Source organism: Bos mutus, chromosome 13, assembly GCF_027580195.1.
Source record: "Bos mutus isolate GX-2022 chromosome 13, NWIPB_WYAK_1.1, whole genome shotgun sequence".
Classification (NCBI taxonomy): Eukaryota; Metazoa; Chordata; class Mammalia; order Artiodactyla; family Bovidae; genus Bos; species Bos mutus.
This window is the reverse complement of record NC_091629.1, coordinates 31,532,847-31,553,568: the sequence shown is the minus strand read 5'-3', so window position 1 is coordinate 31,553,568 and position 20,722 is coordinate 31,532,847. Positions and strand designations below refer to the sequence as shown.

At 42.8% G+C, this 20,722-nt stretch overlaps 1 protein-coding gene across 1 annotated transcript; it reads right to left on the bottom strand.

The window, feature by feature from the left end:
• Positions 1-14,210: 14,210 nt before the first annotated feature.
• Positions 14,211-19,200, bottom strand: PRND (prion like protein doppel). Its single transcript, XM_005906533.2, has 2 exons — positions 19,147-19,200; positions 14,211-17,415 (listed from the first exon to the last, which is right to left on the bottom strand). The coding sequence occupies exon 2, from the start codon at positions 17,402-17,404 to the stop codon at positions 16,868-16,870; it is 537 nt and encodes a 178-aa protein (XP_005906595.1). The 5' UTR covers positions 17,405-17,415; positions 19,147-19,200; the 3' UTR covers positions 14,211-16,867.
• Between the last annotated feature and the right edge of the window lie 1,522 nt (positions 19,201-20,722).

The window sequence follows — 20,722 nt, the reverse complement described above, 5'->3', positions numbered from 1 at the left end:
ACATTTTAGGAATCAGGGAACTAAAATGGATAGGAATGGGAAAAATTCAATTCAGATGACCACTCTATCTACTAGTGTGGGCAAGAATCCCTTAGAAGAAATGCAGTAGCCCTCATAGTCAAACAGAATCCGAAATGCAGTACTTGGGTGCAATATCAAAAACAACAGAATGATCTCGGTTTGTTTGCAAGGCAAACCATTCAGCATCACAGTAATCCCAGTCTATGCCCCAACCACTAATGCCAAATAAGCTGAAGTTGACCAGTTCTATGAAGACCTACAAAACCTTCTAGAACTAACACTCAAAAAAGATGTCTTTTTCATCCTAGGGGACTGAAATCCAAAAGTAGGAAGTCAAGAAATAACCTGGAATAACAGGCAAGTTTGGCCTTGGAGTACAAAATGAAGCAGGGCAAAGGCTAACAGAGTTTTGCCAAGAGAATGCACTGGTCTTAGCAAACACCCTTTTCCGACAACGCAAGAGACAGCTCTACACATGGACATCACCAGATGGTCAATACCGAAATCAGATTGATGATATTCTTTGCAGCCAAAGATGGAGAAGCTCTATACAGTCAGCATAAACAAGACCAGGAGCTGACTGTGGTTCAGATCATCAGCTCCTTATTGCAAAATTCAGACTTAAACTGAAGAAAGTAGGGAAAACCATTAGGCCATTCAGATATGATCTAAATTAAATCCCTTATGATTATACAGTAGAAGTGACAAATAGAGTCAATGGATTAGATATGATAGTCAGAGTGCGTAAAGAACTATGGATGGAGGCTTGTAACATTGTACAGGAGGTGGTGACCAAAACCATCCCCAAGAAAAAGAAATGAAACAAGGCAAAATAGTTGTTGGAGGAGGCCTTACAAATAGCTGAGAAAAGAAGAGAAGTGAAAGTCATAGGAGGAAGGAAAAAATATAGCCAACTGAATGCAGAGTTCCAAAGAATAGAAAGGAGAGATAAGAAAGCCTTCTTTAGTGAACACTGCAAAGAAATAGAGGAAAACAATAGAATGGGAAAGACTAGAGATCTCTTCAAGAAAATTAGAGATACAAGGGAGCATATCATGCAAAGATGGGCACAATAAAGGACAGAAATGGTAAGGACCTAACAGAAGCAGAAGACATTAAAAAGAGGTGGGAAGAATACACAGAAGAACTATACAAAAAAAGTTTTAATGACCTGGATAGCACGATAGTGTTGTCAGTCACCTAGAGCCAGACATCCTGGAATGTGAAGTAAAGTGGGCCTTAGGAAGCATTACTAAGGAGGTGGAAGTGATGGAATTCCAGCTGAGTTTTTTCAAATCCTAAAAGATGATGCTGTGAAAGTGCTGCATTCAATATGCCAGCAAACTTGGAAAACTCGGCAGTGGCCATAGGACTTGAAAAGGTCAGTTTTCATTTCACTCCCAAAGAAGGACGATGCCAACAAAGGTTCCAACTGTGACACAATTGCTCTCATTTCACTCACTAGCAAGGTAATTCTCAAAATCCTTCAAGCTAGATATCAACAGTACATGAACCAAGAACTTCCAGATGTACATGCTGGATTTAGAAAAGGCAGAGGAACCAGAGGTCAAACTGCCAACATCTGTTGGATTGTTGAGAAAGCAAGGGAATCCCATAGAAACATCTGCTTCTGCTTCACTGACTACACTAAAGCCTTTGACTGTGTGGATCACAAGAAACTATGGAAAATTCTTAAAGAGGTGGGAATATCAGACTACCTTACCTGCCTCCTGAGAATCCTGTATGTAGGTAAAGAAGCAACAGTTAGAACCAGACATGGAACAGTGGGCTGGATCAAATTTGGGAAAGGAGTATGTCAAGGCTGTATATCATCAACCTGCTTATTCAACTTCTATGCAGAGTAGATCATGCAAAATGCTGGGCTGGATGAATCACAAGATGGAACCAAGATTTCTGGGAGAAATATCAATAACCTCAGTTATGCAGATAATACCACCTTAAAGGCATAAAGTAAAGAGAAACTAAAGAATCTCTTGATGAAGGTGAAAGAGGAGAGTGAAAAAGCTGGCTTAAAACTCAATATTCAAAAAACAAAGATCATGGAATCTGATCCAATCACTTCATGGCAAATAGGTGGGGAGAAAAGTGCCAACACTGACAGACTTTATTTTCTTGGGCTCCAAAATCACTGCAGATGGTGACTGCAGCCATGGAATTAAAAGGCACTTGCTCCTTGGAAGGAAAGCTATGACAGACCTAGACAGACTATTAAAAAGCAGAGACATCAATTGCCATCAAAGGTTTGTATAGTCAAAGCTATGGTTTTTCCAGTAATCATGTACGCATGTGAGAGTTGGACCATAAAGAAGGCTGAGCACTGAAGAATTGACGCTTTCAAATTCTGGCGCTGGAGAAGACTCTTGAGAGTCCTTTGGACAACAAAGAGATCAAATCAGTCAATACTAAAGGAAATCAGTCCTGAGTGTTCATTGGAATGACTGATACTGAAGGTGAATCTCCAATACTTTGGCCACCTGATGCAAAGAGTCGACTTACTGGAAAAGACCCTGAAGCTGGGAAAGATTGAAGGCAGGAGAAGAGGATGATAGAGAATTAAATGGTTGGATGGCATCAGTGACTCAATGGACATGAATTTGAGCAAATTCCAGGAGATAGTGAAGGATAGGAAGCATGGCGTTCTGCAGTTCACGGGGTCAAAAGAGCCGACTTACTGGAAAAGACCCTGAAGCTGGGAAAGATTGAAGGCAGGAGGAGAAGAGGATGATAGAGAATTAAATGATTGGATGGCATCAGTGACTCAATGGACATGAGTTTGAACAAACTCCAGGAGATAGTGAAGGATAGGAAGCATGGCGTCCTGCAGTTCATGGGGTCACAAAGAGTCAGACACAACTGAGTGACTGAACAACAACAAAAATTCTGGTGCTTTCAAGACAAAGGGATGGTGGAAGGAAAGAGATTCAGGGGAGGTGAAATTCCTGAGACAGACATGTAGAGAGGCATTTAGGACCCCACTGTGAGGGTTCTAGTCCCTGCAGATATCTGACAAGACTGGGTCAGCAGTTGTGTAGAGGAACGCAAGGTTATCAAAACTTATCATTGGATTTGGAGACACTCACACTCTGCTATTAGAGATACACATGTCAATAAATAATTGACAAAACCACAAAACCACAAGGAGTTTGGTTATCTTACCCAGAATCTTAAGACAGGTCTTATCTGAGGTGGTTCTGAGATGTGAGTAGGAATTCTGCAGAGGGTAGTAGAGGGCTTAAGAGGGCTGGGCAATATGGTTGTGTTGTAAAGCATGGGTTACGGAAGGTGAGCTTAGAGAACAAAAAAGGACCATGTCGTGAAGGACCTTGTGCACTTTGTTGAGGTACCGTGACCTTCTTCTGTGCAAGGCAGAATGCTCTTAAAGGGATTTGAATAGATTTGAAGGACCTTTAAAAACAAAGAATCTACCATTCTTTGTTAGATCCAAAATAGATTGTAGATATCACTTCATTCTGCTTTCCTTAAAGAATCTGAAGTGTTTACAACATGGATTGTTTCTGATACACCTGAAGAATGTTCTTAAAAACCTGCCATATCCTTTTTCAACAATTTTGTACTTTGTCTTTTGTGTGTGTGTGGTGCAGGTAAACTCTTGAGTACCTGAACTTTTGTGTGAGTGGGAAAGCAAAGAAATTCATCCTGTATATCTTTGAGCCACTTACATATATTGTTGCTATGACGCTGACAGAGATATACAAAGTTCTTTTAAGACATGACAGACTCTCCTAAGTGGGTGTGGGAGTAGTAGGAAGTAGGAAACTGGGTTTCCAGGGGCAAGACAGAATAATTCACTCATTCACTCATTCAACTGATGCACTCAGTTCTGTGCTAGGTGCTGTGTGGGACACAAAAGGAGCAGAAACGTCAACTCTTATCCCTGAGGAATCCATATTTGACTTGGGAATACATGGAAGAAGAAGGAAATGTCAGTAAAATAAGACAGTGAGGTCTGATCTGTAGAGATGTGTCAAAGACATTTCAGTGCGATACAGGAAATCTTTGTGGATTCACAGTGTTGCTAGTTTTGAAGTGATAGACATAAGTGGGGGGAGTGCAACCAGGGAGAATTCCATGCTTGAGGTAGGGCCATGTACACATGGATGATCTCATGTTGGAAGCCCTCAGGATAAGCACCCCAATCCAGGAACCTGAGGCCATAAACAGAATCTTTGCTGGCATACATAGGAATTGCCCAGCAGACCAACACTCCCACACACGCCCAGAGATCCTACTGCTTCTTGTCTTGGTTTGTGCAGCTAAAGCAAAGTGCCATAGACTAGGCAGTTTATAAACAACACAACTTTACTTCTCAGAGTTCTGAGTCTGAGAAATCCAGGATAAAGGCATTGGGAGATTTGGTGTCTGCTGGTGTCAGAGGCAATTCCTGGTTTTTAGACAGCTGTCTTCCCTCTGTATCCTCACACAAAGGAGGAAGGAAGGAGTTCTCAGGGGCCTCCTTTGTAAGGGAAGCCCTCTCCCTTCCCCTCCATTCACTCCCTTTCCTGACAGCTCAGTTGGTAAAGAATCCACCTGCAATGCAAGAGACCTGGATTTGATCCCTGGGTTGGGAAGATCCCCTGGAGAAGGGAAAGGCTACCCACTCCAGTATTCTGGCCTGGAGAATTCCATGGACTGTATAAGTCCATGGGGTTGCAAGACTTGGACATGACTGAGCGACTTTCACTTACTCCCTCACTCACTCACTCATTCCTTTGTTAGGGTGAAGCCTTTATAACCCATTCATCTCTCAAAGGCTCCACTTCCTAATATTATCACATTAGGGAGGGTAGGATTTTGACATATGAAGTTTGGGGAGACACACGCATTCAGTCTATTGCACATCTCATTCCCCACCTCCAAGCACTTGGGCCTTGCAAATTTGGGCCAAATGAGACAGTAGACTCCGGAACTAATAGCTGTATCTTCATTACCTTTAACACCCACTCAAGATGAGGTGATAAATCACCTCTTTCCTGAAGGATCTCCATAATTAGAAGTTGAAGCTACTCTTATATTTTTCAGTGCTTGCTGCTAAGTCAGTTCAGTCGTGTCCGACTCTGTGCGACCCCATAGATGGCAGCCCACCAGGCTCCCCCGTCCCTGGGATTCTCCAGGCAAGAACACTGGAGTGGGTTGCCATTTCCTTCTCTGGTGCATAAAAGTGCTTAGATAGATGTATATTCTTTTGCTAAACAAAAGTATCTTCCCCCTCAGACATCTGCCCTAGTTTTTATGTGATTGTCCACTCACTTGTTGATGGACATTTAAGTTTCCTCCAGGTTTGGGCTATGGGCTATTCTGAAGAGAGCTGCTATTGACATTTGAAATATGCAAGTGTTTTTTGAGGACATATGTTTTCATTTCTCTTGTATATATATACCTAGGAGTGGAATTGCTGGGTCAATATGTTGAACTATTAGAAACTTCCCAGCAGTTTACCAAAGTGGTTGAACAATTTTTCACTCTCAGCAGCAGGGTAAGAAAGCTGGGAGTGGGTTTTGATGTGCTTCCCAGGTGGTGCTAGTGGTAAAGAACCCACATGCCAATGCAGGAGATGTAAGAGATCAGGTCAGGTTCAATCTCTGGGTTAGGAAGATCCCCTGGAGGAGGGCATGTTAACCTACTCTAGTATTCTTACCTGGTGAACTCCATGGGCAGAGAAACCTGGTAGGCTGCAGTTCATAGGGTCACAAAGAACCAGACACAACTGAAGCAACTTAGCACACACATACTCCCACCTAATCTTGGGTCTCAGAACTTCCCTGGTGATCCAGTGGCTAGGACTCTGCACTCCTAATGCCAGCAGGGCACAAGTTTGATCCCTGGTCAGGGAACTAGATTCCTCATGCTACAGCTAAGGGTTTGAGTGCCGCAACTAAAAAAAATCCCGTGTGTCACAATGAAGACCTGACATAGCCAAATAAATGAATAAAAATATATTTTTTAAAAAATCCTTCAGATCTCAGCAAAAATATTAACCCTCAATTTTAATACCCAGTTCCCCTTTACTCATGTGAAATTGATTAGCCATATTCATTGTTTAAATCTGTTTCCAATATTGACCTATGCTAAGCTAACTGTGGTCTCTATCACTGTAGCCCCAAGGCCAAGCACACAGGAGTAGCTCAGTAAATGTTTGTTTCCTAACAGATTGGCCAGTGGATGGAGTCCAGTTGTCTGGCAGCTTAGCTGCTCTTCTTTTGGTCTGCACATAAGGTTATGTCCTGTTTTCTAGTGATCATCCTCTTTCATTTCTAGCCGCTCCCCTCTTAGAGTTATACCAAGCTGTCTGTGGTGCCCTTGTCACCACTTTCTAGCCCTGTAAGTCATTGGGCATGCTCTTTCTTCTTAGTAGGAGCACCCTTCCGTGCTCCATTGTCTTACTTTCTCATGACCTCTACCTAAATCTCATCTCTAATCTCCCCAGGAGCAGCTAATCTGCTCTACTTTAAGCCTCCATAGCAGCCTCCCTAGCCCCTTTGAGCCTATGAAGTTTCCCCATCACTGTGACTGTGAACATTTCAAAGCAATATATCCTAAGATTTTGGGAATCTCATTATAGCACAGGTTTCCCCCATAGAATTCAGTAAAGATTAATTAGAAAGAATAAATGACCACCCTCTGGGGACAGCTATTTTTAAAACTAGTGAAATAAACTCTACCCCTAAATGAAATGACTCTGTAGTATAATAAGACTGAGTGACAGAAGGCATAAAGTTGCCTGAATCTTGTTTAGACTGGCATCCAGATACATGAGAAGATGTACTAGAGTGAGAACATTTCTGGGGGTTGGCATTTACCCTGGGAGGAGAGACATGCAAGGCAGGTGGTGAGGACAAGGGAATGAGACAGGAGAGGACAGGCAGGTTCAAGATGGAACACCCCAGACTCACCATGTGCCAGACTTAATCTTTTCCCTTTGCAGTTCTGGTTGCCTGCAGCCCATTCCCTGCCCAGCAACTAGAGTCATATTTCTAAATGGAAGCCTGAGGCAGTATTCAGGCTTGATACAGTATTCCTAATACTCTTCACTGCTTGCCCTTACCTACACTCTTCTCAAAGCATAGTCCATGGACCAGTGGTGTTGCCTCACTGGGATCTGCTACAGCTGCAGAATTTTGAGCCCACCCACCCAAACCTGCTGAAGCAGAGCCTGCATTTTACCAAAATTCCCAGTAAAGCTTAAGAAAGTGCTGCCCTGTAGGACCAACAGAATGAAGGAACATTGTCGGTCTTGCCCTTCTCGTTTTCTAGCCTTATGGCATCACTGTTCACCACATGCCTCCACATCTCTATTGAACTGAACAACTTTGCAACTCCTTGAATGTACCTTGGTGGTTTTGATTTGTTTTTTGTGATAATACTGCACTTCCCTATCTTCTTCACCTAGGTATACCCATTCATCTTTTCAGACTTGCCCTCTCTGGAAACCTTTCTTGCTAGTGCCCATGGGTAGACAGAACTTTCCCATACTGCTCAGTCATTACCCACTTCCTCAACAGACTGAGACCTGGAAGGCAGCAGTGGCAATTATTTCACTGTGGTATCTGCAGAGCCCTGGGGATGGTCAGGCATGTGATAGAGAGTCAGTAAAGATTTATTGCTAACTGATCCTAAACTCCAGTGGAGGCCCAGGTGCCATCTCTCTTCTGCTCTGGACCAGCTCTTCCCAAGCCCACGTACCACTGGGGGTCCATCTGCATGTGAGGAGAGAGATCTAGAAGGCAATCCTCAATCATCTACAGCCTTCAACTTAAAGTGACTTCATCTCTGACTTGAGAGGGCTACAAAATTCCCTATGGAATGAATTAATATGTGTAAAGTTTATAAATTTAAATTAGTTGTCCTGGAACCAGTCACAAATGACTATGCACATCTCTTCTCCCTCCACAGTCAGCTGCAAGTTTGAGACTAGCCAGGTATACTAATCATGTTTTTGAAAAATTCTGCATATTTTGATGTTTTGATATCCTAAAAATACTTTTCTGGCTTGGGAAAGACTGCCCTCTCAGGACCAGCCAATTTTTAAGATAGCAAAGGCTTAGCTGAGAGAAGTGGAGCCTTCTCTCTATCAGACCTGCACATTCCTACTTTAAAGAGTTGGGAACCAGAAAACTAGAGAGCAACAATATAAGCTCAAAGTCCACTGAAATTACTCAGGCTAGCCAATCCTAAGCTGTTTACTGTATCCTGTTTTGCCCTTCCTGAGGAAACCCCAATCAAAGTTTCTGACTTGGGCTCTCCCTTTGCTCTTGCTTCTGCTTCCTAACCAGTTTGGTGTTCGTTCTGTGACCCTTTGGTGCTGGCGAGGTGTATCTCTCATTTCTAGGGGAATTGTGATCCATGACATTGACTTCTTGCTGTTGTCACTCAGTCATCTTCATAAATTAAGACCAGGGCACAGAACACCAGGTCACTACTGGTAAATGGTACAACCCATTTACCCAACTCCCAGAGAGCTGGCCTAGCAGTTTATCTGTGGTTGTACATGTATGTGCTTGTGCCACCAGAAAGTAAAGACACAATAGCAGGGATATTGCCTTACTTGCCCACCATTATAGCTCTAGCACAGAGTGGACCGACACATAGTAGTAACTCAACAAATGTTTGTTGAAGGAAGGCATGCCCAAGATAAGGCATGAAAGGACATTAGCTAAATTGGTGAATATAATTTAGGAGCTGAGCTAGTGCCCAGAGGAAAATTACCTGTAATTCTAAGTAAAAGCCATCTGCTAAGGCAGAGGGCCAACGGTCTTGAAATATAGATGTGGGAACTCCACAGACAGGGTCAGGTTCTGTCCTGAGAGAGAGTCTGGCCGCTGGGCTTATGGAGACTCCATCTGCACAGGTCAGTCTCTTAGCTGAGAGCGAGCAGTTCACTGACCACACTAAGATTGAAATTCCGGATGGGACATTTTAGAACCTGCTCTGATGACAATAAGCCCAGAAAAGCCCGCTAAGTGTGAGTGGGGTGGGGGGTGCTCTCTCCACTTTGGCTGTGCTATGTAGGCCAAAATCTGAGGGAAACCTACTGACTCTTTGCCTCTTGCTCATCTCTATTTTATTTTTCTTCAGGGGAGCAGAAGTGATGATGATGTTTGGTTTGGGCACAAAGAAGGATAGATAAAATGAGTTTTACAAGATGCTAAAAGGGTTCTGGAACCAGTTCCAATGTGTGTGTGCTGGGGCATGGGTTGGATATCCCCACACATCTGAGCAATTCTCCAACACCAACTGGGTGTTTTGGACATAATTCAGCTGAATTTTGACAGTATCTGCCTGGATATCGTGTCAGATCCCACAGGTTAAGGGTTCATCCTATAAGACTGCCTGCTCTCCACCCTCATTTCAGATACCAGTCCCAAGTCCAGGATGTCATCTGTGCTTCTGACTGACCAACAATAGATCTGAGTTTCCAAAGACCTACTCCTTGAACTCAACTTATTTACCTAAGTGGCTCATGATATTAAAAAGCAAATACATCACTTTGCCAACAAAGGTCTGTATAGTCAAAGCTATGGCTTTTCCAGTAGTCATGTATGGATGTGAGAGTTGGACCATAAAGGCTGAGTGCTGAAGAACTGATGCTTTTGAATTGTGGTGCTGGAGAAGACTCTGAGAGTCTCTTGGACAGCAAGGAGATCAAATAAGTCAATATTAAAAGAAATCAACCCTGAATATTCATTGGAAGGACTAACGCTGAAGCTAAAGCTCCAATACTTTGGCCACCTGATGCGAAGAGCTGGCTCATTGGAAAAGACCCTGATGCTGGGAAAGACTGAGGGCAGAGGAGGATGGGCATCAGAGGATGAGATAGTTAGAGAGCATCACCGACTCAATGGACATGAATTCGAACAAACTCCAGGAGATAGTGAAGTACAGGGAAACCTGGTGTGCTGCAGTCCATGGGGTTGCAGAGTTAGACATGTCTTAGCAACTGAAAAACAACAAAATGGCTCACAGAACTCAGAAAAACATTTTACTTGCTAGATTAACAGTTTATTACAAAACAATATGACTCAAAAACAGCCAGATGGAAGAGATGTGTAGGACAAGGGATGGGGAAGGGTGTGGAGTGTTCATGCCCCTCTAAGTGCATCACAGTCTTTACATCTCCACATGCTCACTACTGGGAAGCTCCAAACCCATCCTTGGGGGTTTTTATGGAGGATTCATTACATAGGGTATGTTGATTAAATCACTGGCATTTGGTCATTAATTCAACCTCCAGCGCCCTCCTCTCCCCAGAAATTAGGGGTTGGGACTGAAACCTCCAAACCTTAATTCATGGTTGTTCCCCCTGGCAACCAGTCCCCATCCTTGGGTGCTCTCCAAAAGTCACTACATTAATATAAATCCAGTAGTTGTAGAAAGGCACTTGTCATTAATATCAAGACACCTTTGTGGCTCTCAAGTGATTTTAGGAACTAGGGGAAAGGACCAAGTATTATGACAAAATTGTTCTAATCCCATTGGAAATTTTTCTAGTCACTTAGGAAGTTCCAATGTTTTAGGGATCTGTGAACGAGTAACCATGGATGAAGACCAAATACATATGAGAAATGTATTTGGTCATCTGAATGACCAGAAAATGACTAAATATATTGATACAAAAGAGGCAACAGGCCCCAAATGTACTAAGCATGTGTCACTAAATTGAGATTTAATACCTAAATTGATTACAATTTCAACCTCTCCCCAGAGTGGAATCTTAAGCCAGTCAATCTGGAATTACTTGGTGAAATGAAGTGAAAGTCGCTCAGTCGCGTCTGACTCTTTGCGACCCCATGGACTATACAGTCCATGGAATTCTCCAGGCCAGAATTCTGGAGTGGATAGCTTTTCCCTTCTCCAGGGTATCTTCCCACCCCAGGGATCGAACCTAGGTCTCCCACATTGCAGCTGGATTCTTTACCAGCTGAGTAACCAGGGAAGCCCAAGAATACTGGAGTGGGTAGCCTATCCCTTCTCCAGAAGATCTTCCTGGCCCAGGAATTGAACCAGGGTCTCCAGCATTGCAGGTGGTTTCTTCACCAACTGAGCTATCAGGGAAGCACCACGAATTACCTAGTAATCACTAGTAATATAATCTGCCTGTTAGGCCCCTGCTGTCCCTTAAAGAAAGGCAGCCTTGCCACAAACAGTCCATTCTTTGCTGGTTACTTCCTTTTTCCACCCCACTTCTGTCTATAGAAGCCTTCCATGGAGAAGGAAATGGCAACCCACTCCAGTATTCTTGCCTGGGAAATCCTATGGACCGAGGAGCCTGATAGGCTACAGTCCATACGGTCGCAAACAGTTGGACACAACCTAGCGACTAAACAAGTCACTGTATAAAAATTTTGTATATTAAAAAATAAAAAAATATAAAAGTCTTCCATTTTGTACCAGTCTTTGGAGCTCCTTTCTATCTGCTAGCTTGGATACTGCCTGATTCAAATTGATTTTTGCTCAAATAAACTCAAAATGTTAAACATACTTCAGTTTATCTTTTAATAACATATTTCTTATAAATCACAGCACTGCAGATGTTATAAAGCTCTATCATTTTGTTCTTGAGTGGCAAGTAAACTTGAGTCAAAACAGCCAGTTAAAAAAATTAGAAACCCGAATTATGGATTTAGAAATTCAAGGAGAAATTCAAATGTTCAAGGAGAACACAACTACAGGTCCTGCCTAACCAGGACCCTTCCCTGGATCCCTTCCCTCTGCTTAGTCCTTGAACATCTCTTTCCTTGATGTTGAACCTTGTTGATTGAGCCTAGAGCCTTGTTGGATGCTGATGTCACCTCTGATGAGCCTTAAGCGAGTAATTCTTCCTGTGGATAGTATCGACTGAAAAAAAAATGTTTAACATGAAAGTTGTGAGTTAAGTTTTATTTAGGGCAAAATGAGGACTACAGCCCAGGAGACAGCATCGCAGAGAGCTCTGAGGAACTGCTCCAAAGACACAGTGGGGGAGGCCGGTATATAGGTGAACTGGTGAATGTATGCCGTCAAGCACATGTCTTGGCAGAAGTTTGCTGCTAGTCATGAGGAACAGATGTCACCATTAATGATTTTAGAGCTTTTCTAGATATGAGGAGATGGAAGAATTGGGGCTCATAAAATCTTCCAAAAATATCTAACTATTTGAAGGCCTGTTCTGCCAGTTTCTCCCAGAGCATAGAGTGCCTCATTCCTGGTCTCCCTCCTGATCTCCTTTCAGTGTGTGTTGAAGATCAACGACTGCAGCCGCTAGAGAGTTAATCCTTGTAGAGGCAGATGGCAAGTCACATTTTTTAGCTAACAGCAGTTCCCCTGCCCCCGCCCCAAATCTTTCACCCTCACACCTCCATCTATTCAGGGACACCAGCTGTGTTAGGTCCTCTGGTCCTGATTTGTTTCCAGCTTCCTCGAGTTCCTTTCTGGCCTTCTGCCAACTTCCCTGTACAATTTAAGGCCAAGCCTATGGGAGTTAAAACAATTTGTATTGTTTAAGAAGGCAATGCTTTCCTACAAAAAGATGTGGAAATTCCAAGGGAAGATCAGGGAGGGGTGGGTGGGGGTTGAGTGGATGAATGAAGATAAGAGATTCAGATGGAAGCATCTTGGGGATTCAGGAACATTCAGGTATTGGAGGATAACCTTTTTCTGGGTGGTCAGCTTTGGCCTGGATGCAGCTGCCAGGAAGATCCTTTTGGGAGTAGGGTGATCAGTCTGAGGCCTCTCATGGGTACAGGTGAAGGCTCCCATTGGCCGAGGGAGACAGCTGAGTCTGTTTTTCTGGAGCAGGTTTTTGATGGGATTGGCTAAGAGATGTCAAAGATATATCATCTTATTTACATGTTGCAGGTGTCTGTTTTTCCTAGTAGTATAGGAGTCTGGCTCCCTTCTCTTCTACCTGTGAGGCTGGGTGCCCAGCTGAAACAGGGACTTCTATGGACAGTGAGGATAAGATAAGGACAAGCCCTCTGCTGTGCCTGACTGCATGGCCTTCTGGCAGAAAAAGTGGACATGCAGCCACTGACCTGAGCTAGGATTATCAAAGGTCTGCTCTTCAATTGAGCAGCACCTGAGCTTTCAGTTGGGGAAACAAAAAAGCCATCATGCCACATCTGTGTAAGTTTTCTTGATTACTCGCCTGGCATATGTAGTCTGCCCATGTGTTATCACTACCCACATATAGGCACGTGGGCCCCACTGTCAGCATTTCAAGTTGAGACCCTGGCAGACTCCAGAGTGTGCCACATAGCAACATGTGGGTATTAATATCTTAGGGCATCCTTGTCCAGCCATATACAGCACATGCAGAAAAGATAGAGATGAAAGATGTGACCAAACTGGAAGTGCAAAGTTAAGGCCAGGGGTCCACTTCCCAAAGTCAGTCGCTTGTTATCAGAAAGCTTGAGGTAGAGAGTAGGGGCAACTCAAGACAAACTCATGGCCACTACCTGGGACACACCTCGTTAGGACCAGAGGGTGGGGTTTCTCAACATTGCCAGTCATATCCTAAGCCAGGTAGGGTGTGAGGGCTCCAGGAAGATGCTGATCGTCTGCCCAGACCGCTCAGAGGAAAGGAGAAGCATGGGCTGTTTACACTGCATGTTTGATTTCTGCTTCTTTTGATTTTTACGACCTGGAGAGCATTCTTGCTGGGATGCAGATACTTTTATTTCCTATTTTACTGAAGATCAATAAAAAGGCCAAGACCAAACATCACACTGTGCTTCTTCTGCCAGTTAGGGAGTGTGGAGTTGTGCAAACAAACCACCCTCTGAGCAGAAGCCCCCACACACTCTGGCTTTCCAGATGTTTTGGGCCGCGGACTAGGTGTAGGATGGAAACTGCTAACAGTTTTACAATTTTCAAATAGTCTTTATGCTCAGAAATTAGTTGGGAAGATTTAGGTGCATTGTGTGCAAAGTAGAAAAGATGCTCAAGCACCATTTGGAGAAAAGGCAGTTGCTGTAACTTAAATGACATAGAGACTTTTAAAGTTAGCACAGTATACTGCACGGGGTAGCATGAGAATTGCTCCAGCTATTGAGGAACATAATCTAGTCATGTCTAGAAAAATTTAAATTATACGTAGCTTTGTTCTGGAAATGTTGCATGTATAAATCTACTCCACAGAAATAAAAGTAACAGATTGCAAAGTTGTCTGTACATTGATGTTTATTGTTTGCAGTGGCAAAAAACCGAATGAAGGTCCATCAACAAGGAAACGATTAAGTCAATCAGGGTCTGGTCCATGGTATAGAATATCATGCCACATCCTAAAGGACAAGTTAACTAACTAGGTGGCTGTTGCACTAGGGTGAAGGTGATAACACAGTGAGACAAATTGCAGAAGAATAAATGCGAGTTCTATGATTACAGTATTTTTAAAAAGCAATCAAACAAATAACTCTCTATATGAGTACAATGAAAGCATGGAGGCTACATCTCAGGCAGGAAGGAGAGTGGGTTGAGGAAGGCAGCAGGAGGCAAAAACCCCTAAATCATAGAAAAATGAAAAAAGCATAGAACAAAGTTGAGCAAAAATTTAGAATATAAATGATCACTTAAATTATCATTGCAAATATGTATATTTGTATATGCAAATGGTAAGGACTAGGAGGTTATAGGGCAAAATGAGAACACTGACAATCAGATCCTGGAACTGTGGGCAATGTTTGGTTTTGGATTTCTGTTGTAATTTTAGTGTCATTTTTACAATAAACATATTTTTAAAATGAATGCTTAGAAGGGACAAGAAATCAATGGTTGGTGAAATTATTCACTTTTAAAATGACTCCATCAAGAATAATTCAGAAATCCTTCACAATGTCTTATACATAGTAGGCACTTGACCGACCTTTGCTAAAGTGAAAAACTAGACTCACAAAGCCTTGACTGGATCTCATAATTCATAAACATGAGCAAGGATGTTCAAATACATATGGAATCAATTTAAAGTTCCAATAATAAATTTGACATTTAAATCACTATATACCAATCTACTACACACCCACTTAAATCTGGTTTCTGGAACTATTAATGAAATGAGGAAAGACAGGAATTATAGAAAACGTACTACATCACGGCTGAGTGTTTTCACATAAGAAGTGAAGTCATTTTACTTACGAGGCTGTGTGTGCCCTTATAATTAAACTCAGGAGAGCCGGGACTTGAAATTTTAACATCAGCCTATAGGTACTTTGTTGTTATTGCTATTGTTATTATTAAAATAGTGACATGTAGGAAATAACCTGTATGTGTTCTGGACTTTAGTCTTAGTTTCTGATCTAGAACTCACCAGGACTGTGGAAGATGAGCATAGTGCCATCAGCGTGAAAGCCACAGAGGTGGGAGTTCCTCAGGAACTCCTGCATAGGAGCTCCCTGAGCTGTCAGGGCAGGGAGGCAGGTATCCCTCACACCCAGGGGAAGGTGCTGTCTGGCCTCCAAGTCCTCCACTGACTTTCTATGTAAAAACCTTCCAACTGTATCCTTGAGAAGAACACTGATTAGCAGTGGAGATCAGAACAAAAGGTACCATTATCAACAGTCACATTTTAGAATACTTTGGATAAAATTGCCTGACAATGCACATTTTTTCACCAATTGATAATATTCAGCAACTTTTATCACCAAATATGTTTCAACAACTCCTGAGGGTGGGGGCTGGGTACTCTGAGCATATCCTCAGAGAGCCTCTGGGGGCATCTTTTAGAGTATTAGATTCATTATTTTTATTTAAACTGTATTGATATTTTGTAATATAAATGTAGTTTAACTAATGATAATTCCTAATTATGGCATGTATGAATTCATTACTTGATCTTCTTAAAGATATACTTCATTTTTAACCTTTCTACTGAGGAATTGTGTTTTTGAAGCTGTAAGTGGTTCGTGGAAATGATGGCCCCTCACCAAAGTGGCAGTAAGAGAATGACTGGAGATTGTATGGAACACCTGTATAAAGGGGATATATTTAAAGATGCATGTATACCTAAAAACATGCACACAGGGTTGGAGGAACATTAGAAAGGAAATTCATCATTTAGAAATAGTTTCTTAAATACATTAACTGCTTCAGAGATGCAAGTAGCAAATACTTATACTTCTTGTGAAAAAACATCTTTGTGCCATAGATCTAGACTACTCCAGGAATCAAGATGGTAATACTTCCTTACTAGGCAATATGGACATTTGTCTAGATTTTATTTATATTTTAGCTTAATTTCCTTTATTATACCTTACTTTAATTAAACTAATTAATTAACTTCCATGTAATAAATTATCAAAAACATGGCCATCAGCATCAGTAATTTCGTATTTCCAAAAGTATAACCGTACAGAGCAGGAAATCTGGGTTAGATAAGCCAGGGTTGAATTATGGCTGATACTTTCTGTTTTACTTGTTGGAGCCTCAATTTTCTCATCTATACCAAGAGAATAACACCTATTACACCTACCTTAGAGAGTTGTCAGGAAGCATTATGAAGTGCTTGGTATGGTCCCTGGCACATTCTTTTATCTGCTTACCAAACATTTATTGCATAATATGGTGGGCCAGATGCTACACCAGAGTTGAGAATGCAATGATGAACAAGCCAACTTTAGGTAGAGCCTGGAGAGGATTGATACCCACACATTTATCAAATATAATCAAGCACCTGAGTGAATACTTGGGAGTGCTATTTAAAGCACTGAAGAATCAATCACTGCTCTTTGGTACCTTCAGAACACGTGGGGTTTGGGGTTAGAGGAGAAGAACTGAAATAACTTGCTTATGGTTTGCTTGCCTATTGATCTCTGTGGCTGCCAACCTGCCTGCAAGCTTATTTCACAATAAACCAAATGAAAACCAGCAGGCAGAGCATCATGGGCTGGTCCAGAGTGACCCTAAGTCCTGCTCCCCTTTCCAACCAAAAGTCACAGTGCTTGGTGGAGCAGAGCTCCCTGATCAGCTGCCACAGGACCCGCTGGTAAAGCTTGTTGTCTTGTTTCTCACGGGACAGTTCCTCTTGATTCGCCGCCTGGGTGGCATTAATGCAGCTGGTGATAAACTTTTCCTTGGTGACATTGGCCTTGGAGCAGCCGTTGTAATGGATGCCGTCAGGAAACTGCCAATAGTTGGCCTCATAGTACCTATTGCCCTCCACTCCAAAGTCGATATCCAGCTTTCGGCCTTGCTTGATGAAGGCCCCTGGGCGGATTTCCGCAGTGCGGGCCTCCGTGACCTGGGAGGTACTTGGCAAGACCTTCCGGTTCCACTTGATTCTGTGCTTTATGCCTCTCGCCTTGACTGAGCAGAGTTGGCTAAAGAGCAGGATACATACAATGGCCAACCAGCATCCACCCAGATGTTTCCTCATTGTGTCGGGATCTGCAACAGAAAAGGCTGGAGCAGTTAACTTCCTCAGTGGAGTTCTGAGTCTCCATGTCCCCTCCTGTGTGTAGGAGATTCTTTGGGAGGAATGTCATTCTTGCACCCTTTACATTTTTCCTGAAACATAACTGTTTTCCCAGTCTTGGTCTGCATAGGGTTAAGTCAAAACCAAGTTTCTTGCTTTGGCCTGGAATTACACCATTCAGGATAGTGATCTTGGTTTTCTCAGACAGATCAGAAGTTGCAACAGGCAATTTGATTATTCATGGATATCTTTTCTAATCACACCCTGGGGAGAGTGGGGTCCCACCCTCTTCCCTCAACCAGCTTCTTATTGCATGTACCATGCCAGCTGCTGACATTGCCTAACTTAATTCTCACATGGGGTAGGTATGTTATTATCCTCACTTTATAAAAGTTGTATTGGGTTTCAGAAGTTAAGTAATTTGCCCGAGGCCACACAACAGCAGGGAATGGAGGGCGGATTTGAATCCAGCCCTGTGATGCTTTTCCCAGGTACCCAAGGGCCATGTCCCATTACCCTTTTGAGCTGCTGAAGGGGATGGTGCTTTTGAGTTACTGGGCATGAGGTTAAGTGAATAGCAGCTCCGATGGCCCCTCAGTTAAGTGAACAGCAGGGCCTATGAAGAATTTCAGAGGAAATGAAATAAGAGGAAGGACAAGAGGGCTTGGGGAAGCACCAAGAGTCAGGCTGGCCCCAGGACATCTGAAAGACTGCTGATGACCTCAGGAAATATCCCTCCCCCTTAAGGCCCCCAGTCTGGTAGTTAGTCACAACTAGTTCCTGAAACTACAATAGCTATTGTGGAACTCCATCTCTTAAGGTCAAATATTCAGGGCATTCAGCACCTGGACCTTTGTCCATGTGGATCAGGAATACACAGAGAGTTACAATAGCAGAGCCTGCTTAGACCGTCTTCTAGAAGATTTCCTGAGTTCACCAGTGCCAGAGCTGAAGGAGGTTGAAAAGTTTATCTTGCTTAGGCCCTAATATACCCTCCCTGCAGTATTCCTTAAAATGATTAGTACTTCTTTGTTTGAAATGTTCAACTCTAGTGTGACACAGGTTCTTATGCAGAAAAATAGGCAAGATGCAACCTAACTGCATGCACATCCACGCTTCTCTGGACTCCTGCAAAGAGGCCTTTGCTGACCTCTCTTTACATGCAGACATCACCTAGTCACTGTCCCAGGGTGGGCATGAGTGTGCCAGGCAGCAGCCTGAGCACCCAGCCTTCCAGCATCCCACTCATCATTGCCCACCAATCACAGTGAGCTCAGACAAGCTTTCTCCAAAGGGATCCAAGTGTGAAGAAAACATTCATTAATCTCCTAAACCTATTTCATCAGCCCATACCCCTTGGTAGGAGAAGCCTTAAATAAGAATAATGGCATAAATTATGCATGCATCAAATTAAAAAATAAAAGCATAGAGACCTTGAGAAATAAATGAGTCTTCAGAGGCAAGGGCTTAAAAACAAAAGAAAATCCTAACAAGCCAACCCTTAAGCTAGCATTTTATTATAGCACCAAAACATAGACAGGAACCCCAGTGATGTTTGAATCTTCTCTCAAGTGTCCCCAGACTTGGGACCCATCCCAGGAGGTGAGAGTCAAGAAATCACTGCATGGTTTGTAGTGGTATTAAAAATAAACAGCCCTGGCCACAGAAATGGTTATCACACATAAACTCTGCTCCCCACATACCTTAGGGTCTCTCTGATGCACCTCTGGAGCCACGGGCACCCTGTCCTCTTGTGCACCTTCTGCACATACTCCTGGACCTGCCCAGCTATGTAGGAGCTGCAGGGGGAGGTGCATTCCTGCTGCTTTCCAAATATGGGAGCCTTTCTCTCCTGGCAGGACCAATCAGGGGTTCCCAAGTACTTCTTTGCCTTGAGACGGATGGGCCCTTTCCTTACTCTTTACTAATAAACACCAATAAACACCATGTGAAGAAGTTGGTGAAGTCCAGAAAGACATGAGAGGTGCCTTTTATTTATCTTATTTATTAAAAATATTTTAAACTTACTATTTCTGTTTGATTAAGGAGGATATAAATGAACAGTTAGATGAAGAGGTATACAGGGCATGTCTGGAAGGTTTCCAAGCACAAGAGTTCCCGTGAGTGTGGGGTTACATCACTCTTCCTGAATATGAATTCACCAACCTTTCCAGGTTGAAACTCTGAAACCCATGCCAGAATCAGGTGACAAACCAACTATTATAATGAAAGATGTTCCTCTCACCCCTATCACTCAGGAAGTTACAGGGTTTTAGAAGCTCTGAGCCAGGAACTGGGGATGAAGATCAAACATATATTTCTTACTATATCAGAATGTCACAGCTGTACAGATAAGTGGCTGTATCTGTTCAAGGAGTCTGGTTAGGGCTATTTTAAGACTGATATTTGGAGAGGTGACTTTTAGATTGAAAAGAAAAAATGTTAGAAGGAAAATGCTTTTCCTTCAACATTTATAAGAAGGTGTTTTATTTATTTAATTTTTAATGTTATTTATTTTCTTTTTTAACACCAAAAACATTTTGTATTGGGGTATTAATTATGTTATTACCATATGTTCTATAATTATTAGTTGTGTTATTAACAATGTTCTGTAACTTTGAGCAGAGTTCCATGTGCTATACAATAGGCCTTGGTTGTTTATCTATTTTAAATATAGCAGTGTGTGCATGACCTTCCCAAAGTCCCTACCTATCCCTTCCCCCCAGCAACCATAAGTTTCTAAGTCTGTGAGTCTATAAGAGGGCGCTTTAAACAAGCCTTGTTGGTTATGCATACTGTCCTTCACCTAAAGACCAATTTCAGAAGCCAAGGGGCCTTTGCTAGGCAGCCTCTGTGGGAAGGATCAGGTTGGGAAGTGGGTGAAATACCCATTGAACCTCATGACCCACAGCCTGGACCTACAGGGAATGGGGGAGCTTCTTCAGAGTAGCTTCCTTGGAAAGCAGGGCTAATGTTGGGTGGAAGACAAATGAGAGCACTTGCCAGAACTTTGGGTTCCTAGGAATGGTTAAACCAATCAATTATTCCAAAGGCCAATGAGTTGAATATTTATAGAAACCCAAGGGACAGAGACAAAGGAAGATGAAACCCACACGGTTCAAAGATGGTGTGGGTTGAGAGTGGGTTTCCTCAGAGTGCCTCTCTCTAGTTGTGCCCAAGCCTAGCGGGGAGAGACCTGGGAGATCTGCCTCATGTGGTACAAGGGGTTGTGCATGGTTATCAGGTGAACACACAGAAGGGACTTAAGTGTTCCTGTTA